Here is a 27520-nt window from a genome sequence, read left to right as displayed (position 1 = left end):
CTGTATTCCCTGTGCATGTGTGGGTTCTCTCCGGGTTCTAATTGGTCTTTCCCAAATTTTCCCTAGGCGTGAGTGTGTATGAGTATGGTTGTTTGTCCTGTTTGTTTCTATGTTGCCCTGCGACAGACTGGCGACCTGTCCAGGGTGAACCCGCCTCTCGCCCGGAAGGCAGCTGGAGATAGGCACCAGCACCTCCCGACCCCAATAGGGATAAGAGTGAACAGATACTGGATGGATGGATTTTAAGGGAGGAATTACTATGATTCTGGTACCACATTTATTGATTTTCCCTCATCTGATAAGTGTATATAATTCAGACTGCAAAGGTTTGTTTTTATTTCAATTAATTAAAAATGCTTTATTGATCCCAAAGGGAAATTAAAGGCGTGTACCTCATATTAATTCAACAACAACAACAACAATAATAATAACAATAATAATGATAATAATAATAATAATAATAATAATAATAATAATAATACCACAACTTATGATTTTTTTCCTAACTACCACAATAAAACTGCTGCAGTTTTATGTCCTTTTAAGATCCAGGAATTAATTCTGCAAATTAAAACCAATTTATTTTATGAAATATAATTTCAATAAGATCTGTTTTGAACCCGAGCCATATTGCAACAACTGCTCTTACAAATCACATCATGCAGTACTTATAAAATCAGTTATTTTTAACAGATAAAAACAATAAGCGAATAGAACCGTTCTGTTAGAGGAGCTACGCATGAAACTATCCCAGGCATTTCGTAGTACGACCGATGTGCTACGGAAACAGTTTCCATGTTTAGTTATACAATACAGACTGACAGAGTGCGTCCGCCATTACTGTCCGTCTCTCTACGGTTCTCAGTCTTTGATGCGCGTGTGCTCGTGTGCTCGTGCGTGACACCGAGTTAGACAGGGGGAAAAAACATTAATAAAATGATTTCAGGTCAATAAATACACTAGTAACACAGAAAAGATCATGTTTCCGCCATTATTAGCCATTGTTTACTCCTATCTCTAGCTATATGCAGTCACAAATACACACGCGCACGCAGAGAGAAACAGGATGAAAGGTGTTGTGCAACAACAACGTTGTAAAGGTTTGGGTGTATTTTAGTTTAAGTAATTACTGTTGCGTTCCACTGAAAGTTGCTTTTTGTGTTTACGATGGAACAAAAATATTCTCCGTGGCACTAATTTAATGTTTGACAGTCAATGCATATTCATCCGCGACTACATGAGTGTCAGGAGCAAAGGAGTACCCGGATGGACTGTCATGGCCGCCGTCGATGTGGTTCTTCAGAGAAGAGAAAAGGAAGGCTGATGTTTTGTTGTATGTTCCTTTCATGCTTGACCTTCTTTAACAATGCTGGACGTTGTTGAGAAACAGCCCGAGCTTTCTTCGACTTCATAGTAAGTACAAACTTATTTACTAGAACTTTAGATGTACTTGCTTTGGTGAGGTCTTTATTTAGGTAACATAAGTGCTGATTAAAGTCGATAGAGTCTCGGATTATCGTAGAGTGGCAGCATGTTTCAGAAACATTGTAGAAACAGGAACAGTGCGATCAAATGTGCTCGCATTGTTGGCTGGCTGCGTTGAGCCAGGATTTCTCCCCGTGATGCAGCTTTCATCCGAAGTTAGGTTCCTAAGGAACAAGTCGTTTGGAAAAGTGAACTCCATAACAGAATACTCAGCAATAACGCAGTGATGGAGCTTTGTATTTGTTGTTCATTTTCTGTTTATCCACAAGTGAACAAACTGAGCTTTTGGGTTTGAGGCAACACAACTTTTCCTGCTGAGGTTAATTAATATTACTGTGAGAGGTGTGGTCGATCGTACCCTACCTGTGGCAACCTCAGGTGTTGTCACTATTCTGCTGAATTACATACTGCTTAACCTGAGCAGGAACATAGAAGAAGTTGGGTCTTTTTCTGTACAAGCAAGTATCATTTTTTATGTTTATAAAGTTGCTGTTTATAAAGTTGACTGATATAGGACAAGTTGTTTACTATGTTGCTTCTATTTGATTAGAATTTTTCATAGAAAATAGTAATGTTTTATTTGCCTCTCAAGATATAGAAGTTGCATCCTAACAGTTCACAATAATATGAGTTGACTGTACATTTTTATTTCCTGCAGACTACAACAGTGGTGTCAAACCACAGTCCTTAAAGACTGGGGTCCCACAACTTGTAGATACCTCTGTGCACACCTGGCTCTGATATCAGTCTATAAGAACAGCTCTGCAGAGTTTGACTGTATGTAAAGTTAACCTTTTTTTTTTTACTTTACGCATATGACAGGTGTTATAACATAATTTAGTCATCAAAAACATACCTTCAGTGTTACCTTAGTGGAGTTACAGAAAGAGTAGAAGTTTTTAAAGAGACAGAGACCCAATTTCAAGTCGATAAATTACAAAGCTAATTTCTTTTAAGTCATATTTAACATACACAGCATTTATATAACTGATGGTAGCATAGTTTGTATATAAAATGGCACTATGCACCTGGAAAATATGTAACAAAGCTCCTTCAAATAGTTGAAACTAATTTACAATATGTGTTTAAAGGGAGAATTTTATTTTTATGGGGTTGTGTTGAGACACTCTAAGCAGTAAGTATCTGACATGAAAGTGTCTGTACCTCTGACAAGTCTATAGGCAATTTATGACAATCTCTGGGGTTATATTGCTAATGGCGGTATTTTATGTGTTTTTTAAAAAAGTGAAGAAGTCATTTTTGTCTTTTTTTGGCTGTGTACAGATAGGGCAGGCTGTGCCCATGTCCCTTTACAATGCTGCACACGTGTACAGTTTGTAGTCACATGTTACTGTGATATAAAAAAGCAAACAAAGTCTCAACATAATTACGGAGTTGGTAAATGAGAGCATCAATAACGTCACTGAATGCATTTGGGTCATATGTTTCCCAAGATAGAAACTGAAAAAAACAAAGCCAAATAATTATATTCAGTAATGCAGTACAGTTATATCATCAAGAGGCCAGCTAAAAGCTAGCACAGCGCTAACAAAGGCAGATGGCACAATACTACTGTCAAACCAATGGCCAGAACATACAAAATTTATGTCTAAAATAAGCTTTAAAGTCATTTTAGCATTATTAGCAGCTTACCACCTTGCTGTGAGCCTCATTTCCATATAGAGAAGGAATTTGTCCCTCAATCAGACAAAGTCTTTTTAAAAATCCCTCTTTACTGGCAGAGGTTGCTGAAGCATTCAAGTGCTCCATGCAAAAAGAGGGAACATTCCCGAAAAAAAATAAAATTGAACCAGACACTTTGAATAGGCTCTGATGCTGGGTGATGATGTAAGGAATCTTGTCTTGACTTGTTTACTTGTAATTTCAACATAACTGAACTGGGACTCCAAAATTACTGCGACTTTGATGGTGGATTTACAAAACTGATTAGCCAGAAGTCATAACCTTGTTTAGCAGTTCCACAGCAAGTGCTGTGATTTCATAGACAAGAAAACATAGGCGATAGAGAAAAATGAGCGGAGTGAAAAATAGAGCTCAAAAATAAAAACGTAGTACTCATCACTAGTGATGAGTAACTAAGTAAAAAATAATCTATGGAGAACCGTAAGAGAATAAATAAAAAATTTTTTGGCAGTCCTGTATGAAAACACAAAAATTATTTTGTGGATTTTTCAAGACATGTTTCCTTTAATTAAATTAAATTTAGATTAAATGCATTTGAATATGTCATTATGATTTTAAAAGTGGTTAGTTTTTCAACCCCATTAGTCATAATGATGCACAACAAAAAAGTCTAGTGCAACTTGTGATTGGAAGTTAAGTAATTATATACCTCTGTTTGAACTTGTTCACAGTTGCGCTTATTTGTTCAACAACTCTTAAAGTATAAATTTTCTTTGCTTGCATGTGCTATAGTTTTTTTTCCTCAATTCTTATCATTAATGGACTTTAAAAGTCTAGGGGAATTATATAATTATTTCTTCACATTCTTTATTTTCAGAGGTGAGGGGTTAGTGTTACTGTGCATTGATAGTTATCGAAGGGATTTTGTTTGTCCCCCCTCTTTTCCATAGCACACAATAAAAATGTAAATAAATAAATAAATAAAGTAATAAGAGTAAACATACAGCAATAATAAATAACAATGAGCAGTGTCTTAAGGACACAGTCATATCACTCAGTATATCACTAAATATATATTCAACATTTAAAACGCACAGCTCTAGAGACTATGTGTGCATATAAAGTAGGGCTGTTGTAAAAGAATATTTTAGTAATTGAGTACTCTATAGAATACTTTTTACGATTGTCCAAGGAATCGGATCTTTCTCATTCTGTCTCTCCCTCTATTTCTCTCTCTCTCATTCCTTCTCTCTCTGTCTCACCAATTCCGACCTTTCGCTCCCAAACGGTGATGATGCAATTCCAACATCAGAAAAGCTGTTGTATTCCAACCGCAAAGTTCAACAATACTTATTTGTCCCCCAACCCTGGCAAAATGCCCCACAATTCAAAACTATGCTGCTAGCATTTCACAACAACTCATTGGCGGAAGTGACAGCGTTGCTCCCCCACAAATAATGATCTGGGCAGAATAGATTTAGTCTTAGATTTACTTTGTCTTTGTTCAAAGAAACATAAGTAAAATTGGCAATGAAATATCATCACTTGGCTACTGGAGCACACACAGAAACACAAGTGTGCCTTTAATTACATAATAAACAATTTGTAATGTGTTGCTAAATATATAAAACTTAATATTTTCAAGCAGTTTTAGACAGTTTTAATGATGGGATTGTTGAGCAGTCTGATGGCCAGTGGGAGACAGCTATTTCTCAGTCTGGCTGTTCTGCAGCGGGTACTATGGAATCTCCTGCCAGATGCCAACCAGATGATCAGATCTTGGAGGGGATGGGTGGAGTCAGGCAGGATCTGAATTTCTCTGGCTAAGCAGCATCTATGTGCAATGGTATGGTTAGTGGGAGTAGAGTCGCAATGATCCTCTCTTCTGTCTTCACCACTCTTCGCAGGGACTTCCAGTCTGAGGCCTTGTTGATCCCAGACCAGACGGAGATGCTGCTGGTCAGCAGGTTCTCAATGGTTCCTCTGTAGAAGGTGGAGAGGATGGGAGGTGGGAGGGAAGCCCTTCTCATTCGTCTTAGAAAGTGCAGGCTCTGCTGTGCCTTTTTCACCAGTGAAGTGATGTGAGGTGTCCAGCTGAGGTTGTCTGTAATGTGAACCCCCAGGAACTTCGTGCTACTAACAATCTCCATTGCTTTGTCGTTAATGAGGAGTGGTGTGTGGTTTGGTCGAGACCTTCTGAAGTCGACAATGATTTCTTTTATCTTGTCGGCTTTCAGGAGCAGGTTGTTTATTCTGCACCAGTCCACAAGACGTTGTACCTCTTTTCTGTAGTTTACTTCATTGTTGTCTTGAAGTAATCCCACAATTGTTGAGTTATCTGCATATTTCATGATGTAGTTTGTATTATATCTGGGATAACAGTTGTGGGTCATCAGGATAAACAACAGGGGGCTCAAGACACACTGGGGGGAATCAGTGTTCAAAGAAATGACATTGGACATGTTATTACCCACACGAACAGACCGGGCGTGCTAATAAAACATAATTTAATGAAGCTTCGAGGCAGATAAAGTTTCCTCAAGGAATTTTAATAATCAAAGTACTCAAATCATTTGAGGAATTGTTTCAGCCTTAATATGAAGTCTGATAGGACAGGAAAGACTTGTGTTCTAGCACATCTGCATGCACCGATTTAAGTTTTCTGGTCGATTCCTGATCTGCTGATTTCAATTTTGACAGATACTGATTTTATATCTGTCTGAAATGTTGCTGAATATAGCAAGAAAGTTGCCAAGTTGGCAACAATAGGGCGACTATTGTTAACTGTGAACATGCAGACATGACCCAATGGGTGGATTTATCACACAACCATTTCTCACAGAATTGACCACTCATCAATCTCCAAAAATTGAGGAAATCGGGGCCAATTTATCAGCTCACTTATTGGTTCACCACTTATGTACATACCTAATTGATTTTGTTGGAAGTAGTGATGGATATAAAGTGTAACAGCAGTTGGGAGGGAGACAGTCCTATAACACTCTTTAACACTTAGGATGCAGTAGTTTGGCTAGTTCAGCAACATGTTCATATATGGGATGGAAGACACTGTCTATCAGTGATGTTATTTTAGCCAGAGCCCATCTGTCTCCCACCATCTGCACTGGGTCAGACGCCATCCTTGAAAAGATGTGGCCTTTTTGACGAGCTGATCTAAACACTTCCTCTTTGCTATAGATAAGTGGGTGTGACTGCAGGGGGCAGAGAGGATGTAAGGTGGATATAGATTTCACAGCTCTTGGGAAAAAGCTGCTTTTTAGTTGCGTGGTAGAGCAAGTGCACCACCATGGATGGGATATTTTACAATACGGGATATTTACTGGAAAATTATACGGTAGCACTGTGGGAAAGTGGGATAAAAAAAAGGTATCTTCCCATCCAAAACGATGGATTTACTCAAGAGTGGTCTACCCTGTTCTACCAGGTTGCCATAGCAACGATTTTTGCTATAACAAAGCTAAAAAGTAATTTTCTGTGGAGTAAAACCGACACAGATAGCGAGAAAAAGCAGAACAAAAAGTGGTTTAGCGATGTTTTCACTTGTTTTTCAGTGTTATTTTCTGTTTATTGTAGCGCACTGCAACTGCTGCAATATATAGAAGTTCAATGAATGTTAGTCTGGACTAACTGCCTCGTTTGTTTGTAGAACATTTCAATATCCATAACAATCATCTAAAAGGATGATATTTTATGAAGTACAGGAGCCTGGTTTGTCAATCTTTAACAAATTAAGAGCCCTGACATGTCAATTATGTTAAATTACTGACCAAAAAAATGAGTAATTTGTTTAGACCTCTCTTGTGTCTTGACAGAACTGACAGATCTATAAATCAAGCTGTTTATAGATTTATTTATATCTTGGGAGTACGCATATTTTACGTATCAAAACATTAGGAATTTCCTCAGCTTTAATTTAAGCCATATTTTGTAGAAATGGGATAATTTATGATGGAGGCACAAGCTAATGTCCATTAAATGTTTGAGACATATAATCAAACGTGGTCAAGTTGATCAGCATATCATCGAATATTACTGAATTCCTGAGTTACATTTGAATCAGAATAATTTTGGCGATATTGGACATTTTGCCTATTTTTTTTTTTTTTTTAATTTTCCTTCTATGGGTCAATAAAAGATATTTCTAATAAATTCCAGACAATATATTTAATTCTAGACAATACAAATATGAAGGAAACACTCAAAAACTGTATGGACTTAGAATAAGCAGAAAAGGGGAAAATAGGCGTTTTTTTTTCGAGAGAAAGCTAAAATTCCTTTGATAAGGAAAACAAGCATGTTTACCTTATTTACCAGGTTTCTTAGCCTGTGCAGGTAGTTAACAATTTTACCAGTGGTGTTAAAGACAAATTCACATAGTGCTTGCATGACATTCCGGTAAAGTGAGCCGATACTTGGAGCTATGCGGGAAAGCCAGCTCTTAAAGATTTGCTTCATATAGACCAGGGGTACTCAATATGCCGATTGCGATCTACCGGTCGATCGCGGGAAGGTTTTGAGTTGATCTTTGCAGCAGGTGACACCCTAAATAGGTGAAGATGGCGGCGCGTGAACGACGCAAGATTCAGTGTCTCTCCAGAACCTGCTATTTATTGGTTTTTTACCTACTTCTCTCTGGACTTTTTTTTTTCAAGAACTGCACCGCGTTGCTTTGCTATAGCAGACAAGAACTTTTGGACCTTTTATCGCCGATCTCAGACTTGTCCCAGAGATCTCCAGAACACCGGAGGCGGCCCACTTCTCCTGACCGGGCGGAAGTGCACATAGGCGGAGACGAGAACGCAAACAAAGGCGGGGTAAGGTGGAGGGGTGCGAGCTACGCTAAAGCTAACACCACACCGGCTCCCTGTGGTGTTAGCTTTAGCTAAAGCTAACACCACACCGGCTCCCTTTACCCAGCATTTTCCTCGCAAATGTCCGTTCTCTGGCCAATAAAATGGACGAGTTACGTCTATCCATCACTGGTCCATAATCCATCACAGATGGATTATGGACTCAAATGTCATGGTTTTCACCAAAACATGGCTAAACAACAGCTGCCCGGACAATGCTATCCAGTTAACTGGACGCCATGCACACCGAGCCAACAGGATAGCAGATGACTCCGGTAAGAGCAGAGGCGGAGGTTTGTGCATTTACAAAGTTTGGTGCACAGACTCTGCTATTACCGAGAGTCACTGCTCACAGAATCTGGAGTTTTTAATGATCAAATGCAGACTTTATTACCTCCCAAGAGAATTCACTTCAATTATCCTCACTGCTGTGTACACCCCCGCCCCCCTGGATGCTAATGCCAAGCTAGCCATGAAAGAACTCTATGCGGTCATTAGCAAACACCAAACTAAATACCCCGAGGCTGCTTTTATTGTTGCGGGTGACTTCAACCACTCCAACTTGAAGACAGTCCTTCCCAGATTCCACCAACATGTCTCCTGCCACACCAGAGGAGACAAGACCCTGGACCATGTCTACTCCAATCTGGCTGGAGCTTACAAGGCGGTCTCCATAGTGCTGCACTCTGTCCTTTATCACCTGGACAACAAGAACACTTATGCCAGAATGCTGTTCATCAGTTCACTCATGTGCAACTGGTTGCTCGACTTCCTGACCAGTCGACCCCAACACGTCCGGCTGGACAATCGCTTCTCATCCACCATCATCATAAACACCGAAGTGCCACAAGGCTGTGTGATGAGTCCCTTCCTCTACTCTCTCTTCACCCACAACTGCAGACCTGTCCATGGCTCTAATGCCATCATCAAGTTTGCAGATGACATCACGGTGATCGGCCTCATCAGAGACAACAATGAGGCCGCCTACAGGGAGGAGGTGGACCATCTGGGTGAGTGGTGCGACAAGAACAATCTGCAGCTGAACACCGAGAAGACCAAGGAGCTCATCGTGGACTTCAGGAGGGACGCTGACCTGCACCCATCCATCCACATCAAGGGAATAGCGGTGGAGCGTGTGAACAGCTTTAAGGTCATGGGAGTCCACATCTCCGAGGACCTGACCTGGATGACCAATTGCTCCAAACTCGTCAAGAAGGTGCACTAGCGCCTCTTCTTCATGAGGACCTTGAGGAAGAACCACCTGTCCAACCCAGACCTGAAGGCGATGTTACTCAGAGATCCTCACCAACTTTTACCACTGCACCATTGAGAGCATCCTCACCAACTGCATCACAGTTTGGTATGGGAACTGCTCTGTCTCCGACCGGAAGGCGCTGCAGAGGGTGGTCCAGAGGGCACGGCTCCCTGCCATCAATGACATCTACAGGAAGCAGTGTCTGAAAAGGGCCTGGAAAATTACCAAGGACTTCGCTCACCCTGCACACACGCTCTTCTCTCTCCTGCCCTCTGGGAGGCGTTACAGAAGCCCACGGACCAGAACCACCAGGCACCAGAACAGCTTCTTTCCCACAGCTGTCACGCTCCTGAATGCCTCCTGACACAAACTATAAGGACTGTACCCCCCATCCTCGGACTGTTCCCCTCACATACACGATCTGTATACAATCTTTATATAATCTGTAAATCTAATTTGCCATTATTTATCCTGTATTATAAAACAATTTATATATATACTATCCATTCTTCATATTTCTGTATATTCCATATAATCTGTGTAATTTGTATAATATGTGCATAGCTCTCATATTTATGTTTGTTTATATTTGTACAAATATAATTAATAAAATTTTTAGAAATTTTATTATAGCACATCAATATTATTCTCTGTTTATATCTTGTACAACTGTTTATAAATATTTATATCCTGTATAGCACTTCTGGATATATGCAAACTACATTTCGTTGCTTTATACATGTAACAGTGCAATGACAATAAAGTTGAATTCTATTCTATTCTAAAGTCCTCCAGGACGCTAAGACCAGCACTTTCTCGTCTTACAGGCTTATCAAAATATTTGCTAAGTCCCAAAACGTTTGTAGCTTTATGAAAGAGTAATAATAATAAAATCAGCAAAACATGTTAAAATTAATATTCTCAGTAATTGCTAAGTTGCGTTCTAGATCCATTAACAAATAAAAAGGGACTCAAAGACCGACTGACTAGCAGAGGAGGAGTTTAAATGAGCTACTCAACCACCGCTGTGTTGAGGGGAGACTCAATAATAATCGATGACTAAAAATCAAGCTTGGGAACCTGATATCGTAACGAACTGAATGTTTTTAACAAAATCTTTACTTGGCTTGCAGAGCCAATTAAAATTAGAAAGAGAGTAAAGAAGGTGCGAGTGGTTCTGAGTTGCTCACCTGTTTGGGTTATTTTATCTTTGTTGTTTTATCTTTATTTTACCTTTGTTGTCCATTTCCTACTTGATTGTGTCCTATATTTGCTAGTAAAAAGCGTTTTCAGAGCTTGTTAGAGTTGCAGCACCTTGTTATTGTATAGGGTGTATGGCCGGAGTCGTCAAAGAATTCTAACCATCCTAGGGCTGTTGTAAATTAATATTTTAGTATTAGAGTATTCTATCAATTATTTTTACGATTAATCAAGTAATCGGATTTTTAAAAATTCTAAAATAAAATATTGGTAAATCTGGCATAACACCAGTGTTACTATCACATATCGATTTCAATACAGTTTTTCATTTTTGAGCATCTCTAACAGTTACTTTTTTGTAGTTTAGAAAACTAATCTGTAACAGTAATAGCTCACTTTCTAAGTTAACCTGAAGTAATACGAAAATCTGAAATTATATTCAATTTAACAATGAAGAGGCAGGCCCACAAATACGCTTTTAAAAAATGTCTATGCTCCAGCTTTTAGTTTATGTATTAAGAAAAAAAAAAACAGTTCCATAAATTTTCACCCTGCCCCATACCTGTCAAGCTTTGGGTTTGAGAATACCAGAAAACCCAGTAACTTTTCAGCTGTTCTTCGTTAACATGACCTAAATAGGTTATAATGATTTTCATTCAGTCAGACTGACACTAGCTACATGCATTGCAGGTAGATTGTAGTAAGGAATTGATTAATGCCTGGTTTCAAAGTTAGTGAACTGGACTTATTATTTTGTGTCCATTGTTGGACACAACACGGTTCGATCGAACCGTTATAGCTCAGCTTTCTGTCGGCTAATGTGTCTCTCAGGTTTTGATAATGGGCGACATTCGGCGACATAAGATGGTGCAGCACGCGCTGGGCATTACACTAAGGAAATAAGGAAGGGAGGGTCAGTGGAGTTGAGCCTTTTTTCATTCATTGTCATCAACAGTAAGAGAAAAAGGCAGGAAGAAACCGATATAGCCGATAATTAAAATGAGGTTGATAGTTTTAATTTATCATGCGATTAATTGATTTATTGTTTATCGCGACAGGCCTAGCCTGGAATAGAGAGTTTGGGGTGGCGGTGGTGGGAGGGCAGGCGAACAAACGAGCATAAGATGGGGGTGGAGAGGAGGAAATAGACCAGGGGACAGATGCACTATCAGTCCAAGAGGAAAGATGAATGAACAAACCTAATTTACGAGAGGTAGACCAGGGGACAAAAGTAAGAACTCGGGGAACCAATGCAAGATATTTACAGCACACTTATTCGTCATACTCAGAAACTTATCAACTAGCCATGTACTGCCAACATGTTTTCCGCCACCTGTTTGTTCACACCAGGATGATATGAAATTTATTGTACGGTTTGTGACGGGGTTCTTTTATGACTTGGGCCACCACACATAAAGATTGACGGACCAAGGCCAGAGATTATCTTAATGAATTTTATTTTCTATCAAAACAGTGAATCAAAGACGGCCGACGCAGGATATTTACAAAAGTGTCCAAAACGAGTTAAAAATCAACACAGCAGTACCTTCAAGTTCATCACCTCCAATGTGACACTTCTCGCGTCTAGGTGCAGACTGCCCTCTGTGAGACAGAGCCCTGCTTTTGTAGCCGCAGGCTCCTTCCAGAGGAAGTCCCATCAAACAAAACAAAAAAACTAAGCAATTATTTCTAACTCAAATCCTTGAAATATACAAAATAATAATGAAAAATAAATACATTTATAGTCAAAATACATTCAAACAAAAAAAACAACAAAAAACAATCAGCACATTGTGATGGCTACACCACATCACATAATTTGCTCCCGGTGTGCTCCAAATCAGAAACAACTTCACTCAAAAGAAAACTGGAAAAACATCTACCTGAAAATAACCGATTAGAATGAACGTCGAACGAAAACACCGCATGTGCACCCACGATGAACCGCCTCAATCCAAACTAAAAGGAAAAGAAACAGGTAAGTTGATAACTGTGCATGTTTGTATATATTTGCTAACACGGACTCTTTACTTGACTCTCAGATCGTGACGGCTCCTCCGTCACACCACCCCTGTCCTCTCCAAGATTGACAAAATTCGGCAACCTAGAAAGAAAGTCTGCCACTTTAAGTCTGCCACTCCTATGACAGATGTTAAGTTTGTAAGATTGCAAGCACAAATAGCACCTAGTCAGACGATGGTTACTGTCCTTCATGGTGTTGATCCAGGGTAGGGCACGATGGTCTGTCTCCAAATCAAATTCTCGGCCCAGCAGATAATACTTGACACTTTCCAGAGCCCACTTAATGGCCAGGCCTTCTTTTTTCACCACAGAATACCTCACCTCCCGAGGTAGCAGCTTGCGACTCAGGTAGAGTATGGATTGCTCCTCTCCAGGATCTCCTTGAGCCAGGACAGCTCCGAGACCAACTGTGGATGCATCTACATGGACCAGAAATTTCCTACTAAAATCAGGACTTCGGAGGACAGGAGATGAACATAGATGAGCTTTCAGAGTGTTAAAAGAAGCTTCACACTCCTTGGTCCACACAAGGACCAAGGAGTCCTTCTGATTTTTAGCTGTCAAACTGGTGAGTGGAGAAGCAAGTGTAGCAAAATGAGGCACAAACCTTCGATACCAACCAGCTAGTCCCAGGAATGACCGCACTTCCTTTTTGGTTCGAGGACGAGGGCATTTTTGGATTGCTTCCACTTTGTCCATCTGTGGTCGCACCTCCCCTCTCCCTAGCTGGTAACCCAGGTATCTGGTCTCCTGTTGTGCCCAACACACTTTGATATGTTAAGTGTCAGTTCTGCTTCTCCAATCTTTTCCAACACTCTTGCTAGACGTGCAACATGCTCCTCCCAGCTATTGCTGTAGATGATTACATCATCGAGGTAAGCAGCGCTGCAGTCTTCACTTCCTCGCAGTACTTTGTCCATTAGCCGCTGGAAGGTGGCTGGAGCACCATGCAGGCCGAATGGCATAACAGTAAACTGAAACAGACCAGAAGGGGTACGAAATGCTGTTTACTGTCTGCTTGACGGCTCCAATGGAACCTGAAAGTACCCTTTGCACAGGTCAAGGGTGGTAATGAATTTTGCTTTTCCAATCCTTTCCAGCAGCTCATTCACCCTGGGCATGGGATAGGCATCAAACTCTGAAACTGCATTAAGCTTTCTGAAGTCAATGCAAATCCGCAGTGAGCCATCTTTCTTACAGACAATGACCACTGGACTGCACCATTCAGAGTTTGAAGGTTCAATAATACCTGACATTAGCATGGCCTCAACTTCATCTCGCAGGTGTCACACCAACTGCTGTGGAACACCGCGTGTGCACCCACGATGAACCGCCTCAATCCAAACCTAAAGGAAAAGAAACAGGTAAGTTGATAACTGCATGTTTGTATATATTTGCTAACACGGACTCTTTACTCAAGTCTCAGATCGTGACAGCTCCTCCGTCACATGGTTCGTCCGTAAATCTACACTTACTGTAAGCATCAACTATTCTGCCGTCAGCCATGTTCAGCCTATCCACTAAACCTGTATCAATACTCCTGCAGGACTCTTCCTGCCATTCGCTTTGAACCAGCAGGCTGCTCTACTCCAGGCATCGCGCCAGTCATTTTGAGGATGCTTATTGGATCCCAAAAAACGATGAAAACCTTGGCATTACCATCAATCAATAAAATCCCCACGGGCCAAACTTGAAAATTGGACGTTATGCTGCTAACACTTAGCTTTCGTCAACAACTCGGAAGTCCCAGCCAGTACATGGTGTGCTAAATAATACAACATAAATTAACAAAGCTTCGAAGCAGGTTAATATTCCTCGAGGAATTTTAATAATCTAGGTACTCTAATCTTTTCAGCCCTAAACCATCTAGCAGCAAACTGCTACCTGTGTTTTGCCTTTTGTGGTTTATCCCCCCCAAGTATTTGTTTGTTTATTTTTGCATTCAGTCCTGCTCACCATTATCGGCACCTATGAAGTTTAAGTACATATAATGGAGTATTTCCTGATGGAGTTTTATCAAGTGAATCAACATTTTATTGCTGATAGCTTGTGCTTGATGCAAAACAGCAAATGATTAAAAAAAAGAAAACATTTGAAAAGATAAACATTATGAGGAAAACGAGGAAAAAACAATCTACCGTTTCAATGGTATTGGCACCTTTTGCTGCAAATCAGTATGAAAACCCAATTCGGCTCACCTGTTACAAATTACAAATAAAGAACACTTGTGAAGAACTGCCTCCACACATGTGACATGAATTAACCAATGAATGATCATGTTGGTGCTTCAAAAGCCACCTGTTAGTCCATCTTCACATGTGACAATGGTAAAGACAAATGAGCTGTCTGAGGACACCAGAAATGCCATTATTTGTCAACACCAGACCCCCAAAGGGTATAAAGCCATCTCCAAAGACCTTGCAACGGTGCGTAATGTTATTAAGAAGTTTTCCAGGCATGGAACACACAAGAACCTCCCTGGACGTGGGGGCAATGGAAAAAATTAAGTCTACGATGGTTGGTGCTACTGGTGGAAAAATACACCACGACAAACATCTAAAGACCAACCTGGAGCATATGCCACACACTAAACAAAGTGGGGCTTTATGGGCGGAGGTCAAGGAACTCCCCATTGCTAAAGAAAAGACATAAAAAAAGAACGCTTTATCTTCACAAAACAAACCTGGACAAACCCCAAGCCTTCTGGGACAACGTTTTATGGACAGATGAAACAAAGTGGAGCTTTTCGGTAATTCATACAAGCAATATGTTTACAGACGATGCAATGAAGCCTTTAAAGAAAAGAATACCATACCAACAGTCAAGCATGGTGGAGGATCTGTAATGCTGTTGGGCTGCTTTGCGCCATCTGGTACTGGAGGCCTTGACTGTATCAGAGATCATAAAATCAGAAGATTATCAAGCAATTCTAGAGCGAAATGTCTTGCCAAATGTAAGAAAACTTGGTTCGAGGCGAAGATCCTGGATCCTCCAGCAAGACGACAACCCAAAGCACACCTCCAAAAGCACACGGGCATGGCTGAAAGGGAAAAAATTAACTGTTTTTAAAATGGCCAACAATGAGTCCCGATTTCAATCCTATTGAAAATCTTTGGGTGGAGCTGAAATCTGCCATTGGAGAAAGGAACCCTGCAAATGTACAAGAATCAGACCATATTGCAAAAGAAGTCAGGGAGAAAATCCCACCCAAGAAGTGCAAGAAGCTTATAGATGAATATAAGAAATGTTTGGAGGCTGTCATTGCTGCCAAAGGCTATGAAAAAACGATAGACACCCTTCTGTTAAAATTTAATCGGAGGAGTGATGGATTAAAGACCCTAATTAATTGCTTTTAATTTCCGGTGTCTGGTTACATCCTACATCCCCCCATCTGTTACGACATCTGCTAATCCAATCAATGTAGCCTATTGTTTTTGGTGAACTTCTTCCGATCTCAGTTTTAAGAGTAATACAATTAAAGTATGAAAAAAAAAAAAATTTTAGGTAATAATCAGAAATACTATGTATACATATATCTGGTTACGGATACCGACTCAAAAATGGGGCCAATATCAGTTCTCTACATGGATGACATCAAGCTGTGCGCCAAGAGACATCGACTCACACCACCAGGATCTACAGCACGGACATTGGGATGTCATTCGGACTAGAGAAGTGTGGTCCGCTGGTCACAAAGAGGGCGAAGGTGATCCGCACAGAAGGAGTCTCACTCCCAGAAGGAACAATAGCAGACATAGAGGACAGTTACAAGTACCTAGGTATATCATAAGCAAATGTCAACCTCGATGAGGTCACAAGGAAAAGAGCCACAGCTAAATACCTCAGTGAACAGATAGCATCATTAGGACCAAGGAAGAAAAGCTATAGATAATTTTAACAATGACAAAACAATTCACCATGTTGTGACCAACTCTTGGAGCATGGTTGTGTAGTATGTTTCATTTTTTATATTTGTTTTTTTTTAGGTAAAGTGCACCAATTGCAAATGTAGTTAATGTTGTTATAAGTTGGGCTAGTCGTCAGAAGATGTGAGAGAGAAAGAAAAAAACAAAAATTCACTGATTGAATTGTTGGTTGATAGCCACCATAAATTTGAATTTGTGCAACAAACACCAAAAGAAATAAAAACTATATAAAACCTGAATGGCCATTCAGTTTAATAAATATTTACACAGACCATCATTCAATAGATTGAAGAAATCCGATATATATTTTCATTTGTTGCTTTTTGTTTCTGCTCATGTTTTTTAAAGGTGTTGAAATGGTTTATCACCATTCAGTGATTTGGAGGCGACCGATGTCCTTCTCCAACCCCTCACTGTCGGATCCTTCCTTCCGAAGAAACACTGGAGTCCTCGTTGCTTCCTAAACTGTATGGCTCAAAAAATATGGTTGCCGTTCTTCAGTAGAACCAGCTCTCTCTTCTTCACCACTCCATCTAGCTTCTTCCTTCTTCCGTGGTAAATGCACGTTCTATTCAGGAAAGTAATCTATGGCTAAATAGATTCCTCTGATTCAAGGAAAAGCTTCTTGTAGTGGAGATGCTTCTGTAGTGCTTCATGTTAACAAATTTAAAATCTTCTTACATGATGCAATAATGTTACTAACTGAATAAGCTAAGTTTTAGTTGAACTGATCCTTCACTCTTGGAAGTAGGAAAGTAACTGTGACTCTTTCCAGGACACTTTCCCTCCTGGAAAATGTTCCAGCTAACAGAACACTGCCAGACATAGCTTCTATGAAGAGAAAAACAGATTGAACATGAATTGCATATAGAAGCATAACTACAGAAAAGTCTTTGGATATCCTAAGTTTTAAGCTTGGTCTGAAAAGGCTTAAAACTTTCCAGACTGGGAACTGGTTACAGAGGAGAGGAGGTTGAGGCTATGTTAACACGGTAGAAAAGGTGACCCAAATCGGCTTTTGGCCATATGCCACCCATTCAGCTTTCATACTGAAAGAGTTGGTCTGAATATCCCAATTCAAGGAGGCACGAGCTATTTGTTCCTGGTGTGAGGTGTTTAATACTTGATTGACATTGCCTCGCTTTTGAGGAACTTCCTTCTAAAAGATAAAGGATTGCAGCGAGTAAAGTAGCATGTTTGAATTCTAAACAAATGGCTCAAACTTCCTCTTTGATTTCTTGCTTCTGTGTATTGTTGGTCAATCAGAGAAGTTCCTTTTCACTCCAAATCTTTTTGTCGACTTAGTGTTTTTGCTTCAATGACACTTAAAATGGCCATTTTGAAAGTGGATTACATTTTTTTCGAAATTATTGGTTTATACTTCTTAGAGTGGAGAGAATTAAAATAAGGAGTCCACGACAGACACTACTCCTAAAATGGTCTTTCTCACATTGTGGGGCCTGGACCAATGTTGGTCCGTGGGCCATAGTGGTCCGCAAGGCACTGCATGTAAACAACTGTTATTTGCCGTGACTTGAGCTCAAAGTGCAATGCATACAGATAACTCACCAAATGATTGCAAGTAGGCCTAAATATTAATGCACAGTTGCAGTAAATAACATCTTCCTTTTTTATTTCTATGTGGAAAGCATAGAAACCAGACTTTCACAATATGTAAATTACTCAGAGTATGATTGGAGTATGATTGTTCATGACAGCAAGTGTGCTAAGAGACAAGTATTTTAATTTCAAATTGTATATGTTAAGATGTTGTGCTATTTGTGGCCTGTGGGTGCTTATTAATGGATTAAGTGATCCTTGACCTGAAAAGGTTTGAGAAACACTGTCCTACAGGGAAAACCAGAATGAATTTATGTTCAGAACCTCAGAATTTTAATCTAAGAAGAAAATAAGATCTTTAACTTTGAATGGCATTTCAATTTTGCATAATGTTATAAACATCTATTGTAAAACAATTGCTTTTAGACATTCTCAAGAACATCATTTTTGGGGTTAGGGCAGTTTATTCAATGTAAAACTACCTGAAAGGATTTTCTATAGTCTTGGTCAGAACAGTGAAAAATTTAACCAGAGAACTGTAAGAATGTGAAGTTGTTTGGTGGCCCAGAATGTTTTTTATTTACCACATACTGAAATGTTAAGTCTTTAAGTATGTGATTAAATATATTTAGGGTTGGGTGTCAGGTTGTTTTCTAATCTATGCAGCTTCCCTACTTGAAAAGGGATGGATAAATCAATGCAAACTTTTATCAACCTTTTACTCAAAAGACCAAGCAGTTTTCTTTATTTTATCCTACATTTATTTAGTGTGTGTCAGGACATGTTCACAATTGTCCCAGAAGCAGGCAAAAACCTTTAAACAAACCCAAAAGCAGAAAAATAAATAATTACTAATCTGTATGCAAGTTTACTCAAACTATATAAAAAATACTAAGCAAACCACTGTGAATCAAACCCATAAAGTAATTAAAGTTATATGAACAAGTAACTAAACTTAAATTATTTAACTTTAAAGTACATTTCAAATTAATATTTACAATTACATGATATTTACATTTATTTAAATATACAAATCTCTGCTTTTCAATATTAGTCACAAATATTTATTTTATGAATGGCTTTGAGTTATTCTTCTTAATCTAGTGCTAAATTAATTAATAGTTGAACTTAACACCCAAATCCACTATTCAACAACACAACAATCAGTTCGACAATAAAAATCAATCAATCAACACCAGACTTCACCACCACAATCCACCGCTTCAGTTCAGATGCTGCTGTTAATCGATGTTCACCAGCTCACAAAGCTGGAGGCTTGGCTGGAGGAACGTGGGTAACCTAGCAGTCCGATCTCATAAACAATACAGCTTGTGTCTTACTGGCTGCCTCCCCGCCTGTCTGGAGATTCTTTCATATCTGCGCAAATCGACCAGGATCTCTGATCAAAAGAGTCTCCAAACTCCCATCCTCTTTGTTTGGCTTTCTCTTCTGCTTTTTTTCATTGTCTGTTCCTCTTTTAGGTCCATGTGGATCACAGTGAGCTTATGTCTTTTTTTTTCCCTTTTCAAATAATAGCAATATATATTACAAAATAATTTTTCCTTGCTAAACAAATAAGATAGGCTCAATATAGACCTTCGATATACAGAAAAGATGAATAGCTAATAAAAGTTGCTCCTTGCTGAGCCAATCATGAGTGGAATAAAGACACACAGTTAGGTTCATACAGAGAGCATAGAAGCACAAAGATGCACTAACAGCTGTCCTAATGGAAGAAAGGACAGAATAAACAGCGAATTACACTGTTGACAAAAAGGAGTTATTTTGCCTATTTAAAGTCAGACAAAAACAAAGTAACATGCACTGCAAATTATGTTGAGTGTATGTTGGGGAATACTGCCGATCACAGGTGTCACCCAGTACAGCATGCAGCATGTGAAACTTTACAATCATATATGAGGGCGAGTGCTAAGAATCCACCCTGCACCAAAACAATGCTTGTACATTGTAATATACTATATGTAATATCATTATACGCTATACATTTAATTCTTATTTTTAAAGGCTGCTGAACTTTTCACTGAGAATGTAAAGAATTAAAATTTCTTATCTTTCTAACTATTTTAATGTTTAGATTTTTTCCCCCTTGAAATCTGCTTAAATTTGCAATTAGGATCTATACAATTGTTTTGGAATATTTTTTTTCTTTTTATATTTCTTATTCATTGCTTATTCTTAAAGCAATATTTTAAATGGGCAAATGAGAGATTTTCAGATGTTACATTTCAGTGTCTTGTTTATATGAGGGACATCGTCATAAGCATTTATCACAGCATTGTTTTATTGCTGGAATTTTTTTTTAATTCCAACAATTTTTGAATTATCAGGTGTATTCCGCTATAATTTAGATTCTTTTTCAGTCAAATGTTATACAAGTATTTATGATTGTGTTTGAATGTGAATGTTTGTATGTAGTTACACAGTACAAAAAATAATAATCCCTCAACTTTTTAATAGTGTGTAATGATGTTTTTTTTCTTACAGGAATTCTTCAATTTGAACTATGGAAGACTTCACACTATCGCTGGATCCAAACAAAAATTCATCAGGTGGGGAGGAAGAAAAAGATGAGAGAAAAGATTTAGTCTGCAAAGATTTCGGAGAAGTAAATGATGGGCCCTTCTTCCATAATACTGACGAATCTATCACAAAGGACAATGGAAGTGTGATTAAAAAGGATGACCAAACTGTCCAAGGCCGTTGTAAAATTCAGCAGCGGGCTGTTTTCTCTGGAAAAATTCTTAGTTTTGGATGCTCATTGTGTAAAGACAATTTAACATTTAGCCCCAATGATCTCCTTAAACATTTCCGAGCAGTTCATAAAGGATCCCTTCCTACCTACCCTTGTGACTTGTGTGACTTTGTCACAAATGAGTTTCCTGCACTTCAACGCCACCGAATTGAGCACAGGAATACTCTGGTTGCATGTGAGCTCTGCAATGACAATGTTCAGTATTCCCTGCTTTTGCTTACCAGACACTACATGATGTGTCATAGTATAAACGGAGAGTTTAAATGTGACTGGTGCGAGTTTACTACTGTTGATGCAGGAACATTTGTTCAGCACATTCATCACCATAATGAGAGTCATTGGAAGTGTTCTAAATGTATACATATTAGCTTAAATGAAGATGATCATCATAATCATATGAAAGCTCACTCTGGTACCTTTATTTTCACTTGTCCAATTTGTGGATTTGGCACAACAGAAAGTGAGCAGCTTAAAAAGCACACAGCAGCTGTTCACAAAGAGGAGGCACAGCGAAAGAGTGCTCTAAAAGTTGCTGAAGACTGTGGTTCACCAACAAATTCTTCTACAAATACAAAACTGCATAAAAAGATTGCCGTTTCACAGGAAACACAAGGGATATCAAAATTGAACTCTCCCCCTAAAGCCGCAGCAAGTGAAAATGGCAGAGTAACCAAACAAGAATTTCCCTTGGAGGAGGTCCACCACTTTACTGATGGGACTCTAGGAAAAAAGGACAGCAGAAGTCGGAAATTTCATAATGCAGAACACTCAACTTCAGTCATGTTACAGGAATGTGAAAATGCAAATAATTCTGACACTGGAAGTCATCCCAGTGCCAATGGGCTTACTGTACTGATGGTGAAGAACAAAATCTCTCTTCCCCCTAATTGTACAACTAAAGTGATGGGATTCAAACTAGTTGATGGCAAAAAGCATTTGGTTCTCAAAGTAATACCAACAGCAAAGCAAAATGTGTCTTCTCAGAGTCATTTATTAATGGATGGTGTAGGTCCGTTGGTATCAAATCCTGTGATATCAAAACCAATGGACTCCTTTGAGACTGAGCAGTACTCTGAATGCAAGGGCTCCACATCAAAATGTTTAGCTATTTCACCAAGAAACGGATCTTTGCTTCAAATGGATCGTGATGATATTATGGCAGTAAAAGTGAAGATTGAGGAAGAGGAAACCTCTGTTTGTCATCTTAATTCTACTCTGTACTCTGATAGTGAACAAATAAATCCCTCACAAAACCGGTTTTCCTCAGTGGCCGATGAAGGTTGCCACAGCTGTGAGTCTGTGTGTACTGACAAAGGCAAGGTAGCAGTGTCTGGGAATTCAGATGCTGCAAATTTAAAATGTGATGGAGCTACCTTTGGATCTGAAATGAGTAATACTAAAATGGAATGTGAGGATATTAGTACTTCTCCTTTAAATGCTGTCCAGAAAACGTTGCTTTCCAAAACAGTCTGCAGAGAAATTGTAAAGAACAGCAGAACCACAGAAGAATCCATTCTAACCAATGATTTTGGCAGATTATGCAAAGAAAATAAAGACAACTTTGCTAACAACACCTTGTCCAATGACTCCCCTCACCAGATTTCTCTGGAAAACAGAGATGGCACACACGTGGAAAATGGAAGTAAAATTTGTCAACAAATGGTAAAACACATAGAATCTTCGTCTCAATTGCCTCAACCCTTTTCTGTTAGGAGCACAGTGGAAGGCCTGGGCACAGAAAACAATAAACCAAAAACGTTGAACAAGGAGGTGTTTACTTTTCACAACTATTCAAAGGAAATGTTTAGCTCCTCACGAGTACAGAGCAATTCCCAAAATTTGCTCTGTACTGGTGAATATTCTGAACCCACAAAAAATGCCTGGGATCCATCACAGTTTAGTGTGAGATTAACAGAGTCTCCAGAACACACTACAGGAAATACAGATGGGGATGGGGAGGTTGATGAGTGCATAGCTAGTGAAAATGGAGATTCAGTTCTTCAAGACTTTAATATCATCAAAATTGAGGAAGATGGGATCCCCATATCCACAAAACAGCCAGAAACAAAAACTAATTTACATTCTATAGAAAGTTTCGTCAAAGAACATTCAAATGCTATCATTACTCGACAGCTTAACAAGGAAAGAACAGGACTTTCACATGCAAGAAATGTCTTTTTAAAGCAAGCTAAAAAACCTCTTCAAATTCTTCAGTTGCCTGGTAGAAAGCAACCTGTACTCGTGAGAGCAACCAACATCCAATCAACCAAGAATAAATTTGCCATGCCAGTGCAAGTCAAAGCCACTCCAGGTTTTGAACTAACTAGTTCTCCAAATCCTCACGTCAGTTTATCTTGCATGAAACAACAGTTTACTAACTTGAGTAACACTACTGGTGTAATGCTTACTCCAAAAGCCAACATTGTAGGTATATCAGCAGGAAATCTACAAGCCACAGAAAAGGGGACTGTTCTTGCTGCTGTTCGTTCAGGGGGTAGCACCTCTTCAAATCACTACTTTATCAACAGTTCAGGTTTCAAGAGACCTGTTCTTCTTTCAAGAACACTGCATAGTCCATCAACAAATACATCACCAAAGGCACAACCAACATGCTACTTTGTGCAAAGGTCTATCCCATCTGCTCATAACCCCAGTAAAGCCAGCTTCAAATTGCCAGGTCCTCAACTCTCAGTCAACTCACAACCAGTTCTGGCAGGAACTTTTCCAGAAAAATCCAGCACTCCACAAACGGGTCGTCAGGCGTACTTGCTTCGATACATTTCTCCTTCTAGATCAAGCCTTTTTGGAAATAAGCAAGAGGCAAAGAACAGAACTATTTTGAGCCAGAGCAGTGAATGTCCAGGGAATAAAGTTATATTTAAAATAGTGTCGCCCACTGCTAATCTCAATACTACTATAGCTCCCACATTAAGCAGGCAACCTTTGCTTTTGGCCAGCAGACCTCAAGGGCAGTGCTTCCTAGTATCTGGAAACAAAACCTGCCCAACATCTCAATTGATCAGTGTACAAAATAATGGACATGAACATCCAAAAGAGCCTAGAGGGTCACCTTCATTCATAAATGGAAACCTACAATCATGCGAAGCAAATAGACTGCTCTTTGCTCCAAGGCTTGTAAGCCAAAGGAAAAGACACAAGACAGCTTTATTTGATGAGCTCCCAGCAAGCCTGCCTAAGGCTAATAGGATCTCAAATAAGGTGCTGACTGAAAAAGACAGTATTTTATGGTCACCAGCTGGCAAAGAAGTGGAGAGGATGTTGAGACTTGCGCCACACAACACAAGACAGCAGATCAAATATCCCTGTAGAGGCCAACCTGTTGTGGTGCTTAATCATCCTGATGCTGACATTCCGGAAGTGATGAACATAATGAAGGCAGTCAACAGGTACAAAGGTGCTGTCACAAAAGTTGCTCTAAGTCAAAAGACAGTTCAAGCCCTTGCTGAGTTTAGTGGTCTTGTGAACAATTCCTCTGCATCTTCAAGTGAAGGTGTTTTAAGACCTAGACATGTTCTGAGTTCTGTTCGAGAAAGATTTCTCCTGAAATTAAAACTAAGAAAGAAAAACAAAAAAAAATATGAAGTAGTTAAAACTTTATCTGCGTGTGGACAAGCCTCAATGGTGTTTGACTGCTGGTTTTGTGGTCGGCTTTTCAACAACCAAGAAGATTGGATTGGCCACGGCCAAAGACATCTCATGGAGGCAACAAGAGACTGGAATAAGCTCTTCTGAAAGTTTTACACCATTTTGAAATGGCTAAATGGTTTTTTTTCTGAAAGAAAACATTTTGATGTAATGTAAAGATCCTAGATTCTTTTTTCATCACTTAAATACATGTTGAGTGAATTACAGTTTTTTTATGCATATCATGGCAAATGTAAACAGGATTTTTGCCGCCCATGTTAGTTTAACTGTGAAAACTATTTTGTAATCAAAGGTGTGGTTGTGGCGTATTGACTGAAGGGGCCCAATTAGACCAAATAACTCAGGTAATTTTATATTCTTCTTACTTTTCATTTTCTGCATTGTTTTAAAAAGGAAAGGTGTTGTTATGTTCTTATTAAACCATACTTCCCGGACATGTTGTACAGCTAACTGTAAAAAATATACAACAGTAAAAGTGACTTTACATGAGCAACAATGTTACAATCTGAAAATGTCTTTGTTTCAGATGTTGGAACTGGAGTTTCATTTTAAGAATCAGCTTGAATGTTTGTCATTATTTTTGAGAGCCAATGGACCTGCAGATGTTTTCTGCCACTTGTGCAAAACGAGAAAAAGCAAAAGAGCATATTTTGAACAAAGTTGGTTCTCGTCAAATGCTCACTTCATAGCCCCGTCTCTTTTCTTGTTAGGCTTCTGTGGTGATTAGCTTCCAGGTCATATTGTAAATATGTCTTCCATTTGTACAGCGAAATGATAGCAATGTTTTATGTAAATGAATAAAAAAGCCGAAACATACCTATTTAGCAGTTTGTGCAGAAAGAGCTGCTCTATTCAAAGCTGTATTAACAGATTTGACTGGAACTAATTAAGTGATTTGTGAAGCTAAAAGGCCCTCAGAAAATTCTCAGTCTGTAGTGTTCCAGTCATTCAAGCAGGTTCAATGGACATGGCAAAAGGCTGAAGTATAGCTAGTCCTTGTTTCCCCAAATCTAAAAACAATACCAGGAATCACATTTCTAGCCCATTGCTGTGGTTCTGCTGTTGGCTTCAATTTATATGGAAAAGTTCATTTTATGTATAGGGGCGTTGGCTGGATCAACGCATTGTTTATAGAAGTACAACTGCAGTAATTATTTCACATTGTTTTTAAAATGAGCAAGAGTGTATAAAAATCGAATGAACCCACTCATGTTTATATTTTTTAAATGGAGTTCCTTCAACAATGCCTGAAAAGACATTTTTGTATGTTTCAACTGTTCATACTGTAATCCTGGTAACAGCTGGTATTGGTAGATTGTGTGTGTGTGTGTGTGTGTGCATGCGCGCGCAATGAGGACTTGGACTTTACCTAAATGTACTGTATATCTGCACATTGTCATTATGTCTCTTCTGCTTTAAACCCATTTTATGTTACATTTCACAATTTTCCTACCTCCAGGACTTTAGAATTTCTGGATTCTTTGAGTTGAAATGATTGTACGACATGATGGGTGGTCCATAAAATGTTTTCTTCCCTTTTAGTATGCAAGCCATGCCACTGTTTTGTATTTACGTAATTGTTCCACAGAAAGAAGAAAGAAACCCATGTGCTGAACAGATATTTTGGGAAAGTTTTATGTTTTGTTTTGTTTTTCATTGTCATTATTGGTTTAAGATCCTGCTAAACTGCGATATATCATTGGTAATTAATATTTACATTTTGGTATTTTGAATTGGTCATGTTTAAGATTTTTGTGAAATTTGTATTTTTTAATTCAAGGGCTGCAATAGAAAATGTTGCATATGAGAATATAACAGAATTTGAACAAAAGATAGTTGGATTTTTTTTTTGATTAGTCTTCATTAGAGATTTGATTAAGTGTTTGATCCATATTTAAATCAGTAACTGAATAATATGTTGCTTCAGTTGTTGTCCATCTACATCTGCAATCTTTTGTATAGATTTGAAGACACTTGTAACAGTCGGATGGATGGAATCCCCAAATTACCTTCTCATATGACTTTGCTTTGTTCTTGTCTGATTCACAAATGTCCTATTTCTTCTTCTTGATGGCTCCTGGGCCAAAAAAATTTATTTTTCAACAAATAAAAAGCATAAGTATATATTGTTAATGGTGTCTGATTTTTTTGTTTTATTTTTTGACTGAACACATTACTGAGAAACTGAAAGCTGCTACACATGCTACAACAGATGTTTTTTTCTCTGTTTTAAAAGTATAATTAAGTTCAAGATTAGAATTGTACGTCAGATTGATAAAAACATTGAAATACAGAAATATGTGCTGAATGAAAAGTATGCTTTATACCTATGTGAAGATTTTTTTTTCCAAAATGTACTGACTAATCTGCATCTAATGTACAAAATATGAGCAGACTCACAAGAAATTTGGCATTATTTCTTTATTAAGTCAGAAAAAAGTTGGCAGCAAAAACTGCTGTACTGAAATCTATAATTGTTAATCTTACAAACAATTCAGTAGTCAGATTATTAAACCTTACTACTTTGATTCCATCTAAACTTAATATTTGCACAAAATTAGCTAATTTAATTAATACAGGGTTATGTTTGTTACATTTATTTTTATCAATCAAATCATTGACATACAAAAAATATTTTTTTCATCCAATTTACCACAAAAGGTACGTATCAAAAACATCCCAGGTTTAAGATATTTGGAGTGGACTCATAAGCAAACATTTTAACCTGGGGAGAACAATAACCCATTACACAAATGTATCTTTTGAAAATATAAAGTGTTCAGAAAGACCGTCACTACTCTGGTTTCTTGTTTGCTTTAATCAATATTTTATATCTAAAAACATTTTGAATCTTGAATATACTCGAAAGGATGTTTCTCAAAACAGCGGATTGTTATGGAAAAATTACAATAAGGTCATATCTAGTCATGTCGTATGAAATGTTTGTGAACTCTCACCAAAAGAACTATTTGGGTTACTTGTAAATAACTATCTGGGTTACTTGTAAATAACTATCTGGGTTACTTGTAAATAACTATCTGGATTACTTGTAAATAACTATCTGGGTTACTTGTAAAGAACTATTTGGGTTACTTGTAAATAACTATTTGGGTTACTT

At 38.5% G+C, this 27520-nt stretch overlaps 1 protein-coding gene across 5 annotated transcripts; it reads left to right on the top strand.

Annotated features, from left to right (window-relative positions):
• Window positions 1–1121: 1121 nt before the first annotated feature.
• On the top strand, window positions 1122–26535 carry si:ch211-214e3.5 (zinc finger protein 518A). Of its 5 annotated transcripts, XM_055024880.1 has the most exons (4): window positions 1122–1413; window positions 2144–2262; window positions 5037–5137; window positions 20469–26535. In XM_055024880.1, the coding sequence occupies exon 4, from the start codon at window positions 20488–20490 to the stop codon at window positions 24487–24489; it is 4002 nt and encodes a 1333-aa protein (XP_054880855.1). In that variant the 5' UTR covers window positions 1122–1413; window positions 2144–2262; window positions 5037–5137; window positions 20469–20487; the 3' UTR covers window positions 24490–26535. The 5 variants fall into 5 exon arrangements, with proteins under 5 accessions (XP_054880855.1, XP_054880852.1, XP_054880856.1 ...); XM_055024877.1 differs by lacking the exons at window positions 2144–2262; window positions 5037–5137 and adding an exon at window positions 16752–16958; XM_055024881.1 differs by lacking the exon at window positions 2144–2262.
• The last annotated feature ends 985 nt before the right edge of the window (window positions 26536–27520 follow it).

This window comes from Poeciliopsis prolifica, unplaced genomic scaffold (assembly GCF_027474105.1).
Source record: "Poeciliopsis prolifica strain line A6 unplaced genomic scaffold, Auburn_PproV2 SCAFFOLD132, whole genome shotgun sequence".
NCBI lineage: Eukaryota > Metazoa > Chordata > Actinopteri > Cyprinodontiformes > Poeciliidae > Poeciliopsis > Poeciliopsis prolifica.
This window is presented reverse-complemented; position numbering and strand designations above follow the sequence as displayed.